Source organism: Phaethon lepturus, unplaced genomic scaffold (genome assembly GCF_000687285.1).
Source record: "Phaethon lepturus isolate BGI_N335 unplaced genomic scaffold, ASM68728v1 scaffold48245, whole genome shotgun sequence".
Classification (NCBI taxonomy): domain Eukaryota; kingdom Metazoa; phylum Chordata; class Aves; order Phaethontiformes; family Phaethontidae; genus Phaethon; species Phaethon lepturus.
The window spans coordinates 20,757-27,697 of record NW_010542158.1 but is presented as its reverse complement, the minus strand read 5'-3'; the positions used below and the strand labels follow the sequence as shown (position 1 = coordinate 27,697).

Here is a 6,941-nt window from a genome sequence, read left to right as displayed (position 1 = left end):
TCTTTCCCTTGCCAAAGATAAAGCCACTAACCCATCTAACAGGCAAGAAGATTGGGAATACATCATCGGATTCTGTGACCAGATCAACAAAGAACTTGAAGGGTGAGTGTCCCAAACTGCTCTAGACTTCATAAATTAACATTCACAGTTTAAAATATATAATCTGATCATTAAACTTTTGTGTTTTCTTTTATATATACTGATATCGCAAGGAAGATCTGGCTACAAAAGAAACACGATGCTGTGAAGTGTGGGGTTTTTTTCTGTGAAACACAGCACAGCTTATACACAGACTGAGCACTAGGAAAATGGGAATTTGGAATCTGCCTCTAATGTCAGCTTCTGCAGCTGCAGGGTTCTCATCTAGCCAAAGTTATTCTGTTTGACAGTCTGTAAAATGGGCTTATAACTCTTAGTGCCTGATGGGGCATCACATCTTTAAAATCTTTACTAGGCTTAACTAAGGAAACCTTATGGGTCACAGCATTCCTGTGAGCTAAGCAAGAAGTCTTTTATTCTGGGGAAAGGAAACTGATGCAAGAGAAGTGATTTCCTGGGCTGAGGACTGTACTGGGAGTTGTTGGGCCCCTCCCAAGGAGGAATCTGGAATTGCTGCTGCCAGCCCTTGCGTCCTTTAATTTGTGCAAACACCCAGGCTTACAAAGATGCCCTGAACATTTCTTGTTAGCCTTTGTACGCTGATGGAAAGAGAAAAAGTACTAAATGGCATTTCCTTTTAATTCTGTGAAAGACATCTCATTTAAACAGCAGAATTTGTGAAAGTCTGAAAATCCTTCAGCGTGTTTGCCTGCTTTGTTTGTAATGGGGATCTGCTTTGTTTCAGGCCACAGATAGCTGTGAGACTCCTGGCTCATAAAATCCAGTCGCCACAGGAATGGGAGGCAGTCCAAGCCTTGACAGTAGGTAGTCCTTACTCCTCCTTTTAAATACAGTTGTATATAATTTTCTGTCATCTGTGTGGAGTATGAGGGGGGCACACTGTGTGACAGTGGGGTTGGCTGGGGCTCGTTTTGGGTCTGAATGCCCTGATTCCCCTCTGCTGGGAGCTACAGTGAGCGGGGGCACAGTTATGTAGCTGCGGTGTCCAGATTGCTCATTAGCAATAGAGCAGTCAGAAATAACTCTGGTTTAGTTTTATCTGCTTTCGTTTGTTATCGTCAGGCAAGATTTGTGTTCATTGTTATGAGACCTAACGGCGAGATAACTTAGACCCATATATACATGGCTGAAGGTGGGACACCAGCCTGTCTTGATGTGTCACCCTTGAAGATTGGCGACTGATGCATGTGTTGGAGAGCAGGAATACATGTGTCACTGACACGAGTCCTTCAGTTCATCTGTAAGCAGAACACAGCTACGCTGTTATTGCAGGGTTTTGATGTTCATGTCAGCCCCTGTTTTTGTTACTTGAATGCAGGTGTTAGAAGCTTGTATGAAGAATTGTGGGAGAAGATTTCATAATGAAGTAGGGAAGTTTCGCTTTTTAAACGAGTTAATAAAAGTTGTGTCTCCAAAGGTTAGTCCCTGAGCCTTATGGCTGTATTTACTTTTTGTTTGGCCTCCATAAACTACAGGCAACATCCAAAATGTTTGCAGTGCTCTGTCTGGCTCATTGCATTTATTAGCCTATACTCAAGAGCATTTGTGAGCTAACTGTTTTTTTGTTGTGGTTTTTGTTTTATACTCTGCTCACTATTTTTCTCAGCAAGTTGTACCTATTTACCATGAGTATATAGTCTCTGTACTGTTCTGATCCTTCATGTAACTCAAGGGCTTCTAAAGCTTGGGCTGTGTTTTTTTAACAAACAAACAAAACTCCAGCATCAGTGGAAGAGAGGTCTAATGAAGATGTTAAAACAAGAGGCTTGGCAACACACCATAGAGCTCTGGTCCTCACTTTGCTGCCGACTTGCTGTGTAAAGCATGCCTGGCTAAGTCCCTCAACATTCATGATTAGTTTAACGTGGCGAAAAATAGACGGAGGCAGCCCATGGCATGATTGATGCAGCAGAGTATTTCCAGATTCGTTCCCATAAGACAGGGAAGGTTATCTGTGTTGCTGTAATTTTTAAATAGCAGAATCCTGAAACCAACAGAATAACCACTTTTTCTTTTGCTGAAGATAATCACAAAGCTTCTCTTCACTGTAATTTCAAATATATTAGAGGAGCATTTTTCCCTCTTAATAAGATATATCTTAGGTCATCTTGGAACTTGGATTATATACCTTTCAATGTATATCACTGAACTTCCATTCTCTGGGTTTGGGCTTTATTTTTAAGAAGAAATGAAGAATGTGGAGAATTTACATCTTTTTTCCACTCTTAGTACCTGGGAGACCGAGTCTCGGAGAAGGTGAAGACCAAAGTCATTGAATTGCTGTATAGCTGGACAGTGGCATTGCCAGAAGAATCCAAAATCAAGGATGCCTACTACATGCTGAAGAGACAAGGTAGAAAGTCAGCTGCTCGCTCATGCATTCTCTCCAGTCCATGCTTTAAGCAGGAGTGTCACAAAATACACAGCTACTAATTACATGGGGTCAAGGCAAGCTCTGAGGGGAGAGAGGACAAGGGAGAAATTCCCTGAAAAGCTTCTCATTATATTTAAATGCCTTGGGCTGGGTTGGGTTGACTTTTTTAACTAGATTAGTTAAACACCTTGCAAATACTTCTGTTTTGGTTTGCAGGGTCTTTTTTTGAGTTTTTCTGGAACTAGTTACTAGATGATTTGAACAAGTCTAATTTAAAGTGAAATCAGAGCCTCCATGCAGCCTTTTGTGTTTTTTTTTTTTAACTAGATCGCTTTACAATTGTGCCTTTAGTTCAACTGATACAAATTTCTTGTGTAGGCACAGTGAAAAAAGCTCAGCTCAGAAGCATGTGGCTTCAACACAAGAAAAGTTGGTTCCAGGAAAATTCTTGAGGTAGAGCACAAATCTAAGGATTTGACAATGCAGGGAGTTTAGCTCTTTCCCCACTTGTGGTTCGGATCCCGTTCCATTACCCCATTTTGCATTGCTGTCTGCTTTCCTGCTCAGCTCATTTATACAAACAGATGTCATGCCCTTGAGTTTGCACAAAGCTGGGTTGTCTGGGACTTCACTTAGTGGTTCAACAGCTAAAGTGAAAGGAGGAAAGACAAATAGTAGAGAGTTATTGATTATACTGAGCTATTAGAGGAGCAATATGGACATGGCAGCACATTTGCTGGGGTTTTGGCCTTTATCAAAGAAAACTTTGTTTTTCCAGCTAGCATGCTCAGTGGTTTTGATCCTATATTCGTTAGAACAGCATGCTAGTATCAACGGACAGATTGGCTGCGTGTTCACTTTGCTAGCAGCCTGTGAATAACTGGGTACACTGCCTGGTGTGACTGTGTGTGCAAATCCATGTGGGTTCCCTTTCTGCTTTCAGGGATTGTTATGTCTGATCCTGTGATTCCTGCAGACAGAACCCTGATTCCTTCTCCACCGCCTCGTCCCAAAAACCCTGTGTTTGATGATGAGGAGAAATCCAAGGTATAGTGAAGACTTGTATTATAATCACTAATGAAAAATGATTACTCAGTGCACATTTAGAATAAGGAAGTCAAGTATACTAATTTTGCTTTTATTTTTGGGATGGTGGTGTGAACTTTCACAGAACTCATTGCTTTGTCCACCTGCCTAGCCTGAAGTTCAGTTAAGGCCTTGTCTGTGTTACCATTATGAGGTTATTCCTGGTTCAAGTGCCATCCTGCTGTAGTACGAGAAGGCAGAGAATGTTTCACACACAGGAGCAAAAATTATGTATGGGAGGAATAACTATCTAGTGTCAGAGATCTCTGAGATTTCACAGTATATGTCCTGTGTAGAAGCAAGAATGCAGCAACTCACATAAAATAATAAACCATAAATGACTCCTGCTGAAGTCACTGTAACTATGAAAGCAGCGTCAGCTTTGTGATAGTGGGCTGTATCTCTTTTTCCCCTGAATTGTTCACTTGGATTCCTTTCGCTGCTTCCCTTTGCCAAAGGGTCTTTATTTCTTGAATATCCTCTTCTCGTCTTACAGCTTCTAGCCAAACTGCTGAAAAGCAAAAACCCAGATGACTTGCAAGAGGCCAACAAGCTTATAAAATCCATGGTAAAAGAGGTAAGAAATTCCTGTAGGATTGGTCCCAGTCAGCAGTCTGCTTTCCAGGTTTTAAGTAATTTGACTTCAAAATGGTGGAGAGCTTTAGGATCATGTGAATCGCAGAACCTGGGTTTTTCAGGCTCCAGGAGCATTCTGTCAGTACATTCCTTAGTTAAGTTGTGGCGACTGAATGGGACTGACCGTCAGTGACATCCAGCCTTTTATTATTTTTTAAAACCTCTAACAGTGCTAACTTGCATCTAGTCGCTGGGGTTACTGGCATAAAGGAGGCGCCATCTGATGACTTAGTAGGGCTCTGCCTGTTATGAATGTGTTGTAATTTTGACTCTAGCTTGCAACTGGGAGACTTTGTATCGCAAAAATTGCCTGCACTTGGTGTCTCTGGTTGAGGACAGGGCAAGAAGGGGCACAGATTGAATGCCACTTGTTGTAATTACGTTCTCATCACTCAAGATGCTATTTCACGTCAGGGTTTGGTGGGAGCATCGGAGTACCATCCCTGGATACTGAGGACTGAGTCATTGGACTGGGTCTTCTCCCAAGCAGGCATCATGGAAACACCTTCCTGTTTGTAGAGCTGTGATGCATCCACTCATGGCATTCATTAGAAACTCTGGAGTCCAGGAAATGACTCCCTGTGATTCTGGGAAAAAAAAGAATAGCTTTTAGACTGAAGAGGATGTATAGGTTACTGAAATGTTTCCATTCAAGCTTCTCTTGTCCCCAGGGCAGACTCTCCTACATCTTTAGCTGGAATCTCAAATCAGAGATGGGTGGACATTTTCTACCAGAGAGTGCTTGTTGTTCCTAGTAAAAGTTTTGCTTTAAACACATCTTTTTTGTAAAATGGCATCAAGTGACCATAAAAAAAAAATCTTCTGAAAAGGTCAGAAAAGAACTTTTGGGAACTTTTCTATTTTTAGTGGTATAATTATACATTAAAGTCTATTTAATGAAACTTTTTGGAAATATGAGGTTTTCTATCATTTCAGAATGGTGGTGAAATGATAATAAAATAAGCAAAGCTTCACATGAGTGGAGAGGGTTTGTTTTGTTTTTTCCCCGTAGCTTAACCTTAAATAGATATTACTTGACATGATTTACAGATAATACCTGCTGTTGCGATACTGTGGACCCTTACAGGGAAACTCACTTTTTATGTCTGTGTTTTGCACCTTGAAGGATGAGGCTCGGATTCAAAAAGTGACTAAACGCATGCACACGCTGGAGGAAGTAAATAACAACGTGAAGCTGCTGAATGAGATGTTGGTTCATTACAGCAAAGAGGACTCATCAGAGGCCGATAGGGAGCTCATGAAGGTGGGCCTGAGCTGCTCCTTCTTCCCAGAAATTCTGGAGTCAGTCCTTTCTTCCTACAGACTTGAGTTTTGCAGAGGATTACAAACAGGGCAGTAAAATGGAGAGTGGTGGCGAGAAACAAGAGCAGTTGTTTGAAACAGCAGGAAAGAAAATAACCATGTTTTCAACACCTTTCACCAAAGGACTCAGTGGGTAATAGCTCAGTTTTGCACATGCTTGAGGTGAGGTACAGCTGTTCGCCATAGTTGCAGCATGGTAGAATCAAGAAACTGCAGTTCGTAATTGTTGCACCTATTAGGACATGCTGATTGCAGAGCATAGCTGTCCCTTAGAGCACTGTGGATGGATAAACTAAAGGCTGAATGGGGCAGAAAATATGTCCTCCCCTTCAAAGGAAGAGTTTTAGCTAGTGTTACAAGGTTGGGAGAACATGAAGAAGGTAAAGAGCCACCAGGGATGGCTGGGTAGGCCCAGGCCCTTGAAGAGTTGCACATTATCTAATTTAAAAAGTTAAAACTACTAATTTTTAACAAGAAGCTCCTGAAATGATGGTAAGAAGCATAAGAAACTGGTGAAACATTTCCTTCTTGCTGCCTTTCTTGTGTCTGGTTGCACTCTCTGAGTAGTGGTTGCGGCACAACTGAAGCATAATAGTTGAAGCACAATTCTGCTCTTCCTCAGGCTTCTAGCGACAACTGTAATACAAGGAATGAACATCTTTTTTAGGCTAGAGCTGGCCATAAGTGCTGATGTGAGGGAGAACTGAGAGATGTGCTGAAAATGCAGGTTGTGTTTAGACTGCCAGGCTGATGTAATGCTTCACTGCTCTGTTAATAGGGCAGGGACAGGGGATCTTGTCTTGAACTAGCACGTTCAGCACAGGGAGACTGGTTTCTCTATTCCGGACTTTCCAGTGCATGCCTGGGGAGTCATTGTGTGCTGACTGGTATTGCTGACAGTGGCTCCTGGCTGATGAAACCCTTTGTCCTAATGTGTCTTCCTAGGAGCTCTATGAACGGTGTGAAACCAAAAGACGGACATTATTCAAGCTGGCCAGTGAGACAGAGGATAATGACAGCAGTTTGGGTAAACTCAGCTACACGTCTCATTTTTTAATTGCTTTTGTGACCTGTGACTGTGCAAGGGTTCAGCAAGGGAATGACTGCTGTAAAGACGCCTCTTCACTGTGGATGCACTTTGCTTTGAGCAAACAGATGAAAGACAGGATCTTTGCTTCTTTATGTTTATCATTAAATTCAGGCAAGGACTTGACAGTGGAGTTCGTGGTCAGAGAGGCTGGGTGCGATAATGGGGGACAGCTGCTGCTTTGGAAGGGGAAGGGAGTTGCTGTGGGGAACAAAGCCTTGGACTCATTTTTTCATTGTTACTGTAATGTGCATGGACCTAGAAAGATCAGGGTATTGCTTAGAGAAGCATGGCAAAGACAGAGACTAATGGAGC

General features: G+C 42.1%; 1 protein-coding gene across 1 annotated transcript in view; it reads left to right on the top strand.

Annotated features, from left to right (window-relative positions):
* Positions 1-23: 23 nt before the first annotated feature.
* Positions 24-6,941, top strand: part of GGA3 (golgi-associated, gamma adaptin ear containing, ARF binding protein 3) — a 13,548-nt gene continuing 6,630 nt past the window's right edge. Inside the window, exons 1-8 of the mRNA XM_010287943.1 lie at positions 24-102; positions 845-920; positions 1,439-1,537; positions 2,350-2,473; positions 3,438-3,541; positions 4,077-4,157; positions 5,343-5,480; positions 6,485-6,566. Coding sequence (XP_010286245.1) covers positions 1,454-1,537; positions 2,350-2,473; positions 3,438-3,541; positions 4,077-4,157; positions 5,343-5,480; positions 6,485-6,566 — 613 coding nt within the window. The 5' untranslated portion in view covers positions 24-102; positions 845-920; positions 1,439-1,453. The remainder of the gene's footprint in view (positions 103-844; positions 921-1,438; positions 1,538-2,349; positions 2,474-3,437; positions 3,542-4,076; positions 4,158-5,342; positions 5,481-6,484; positions 6,567-6,941) is intronic.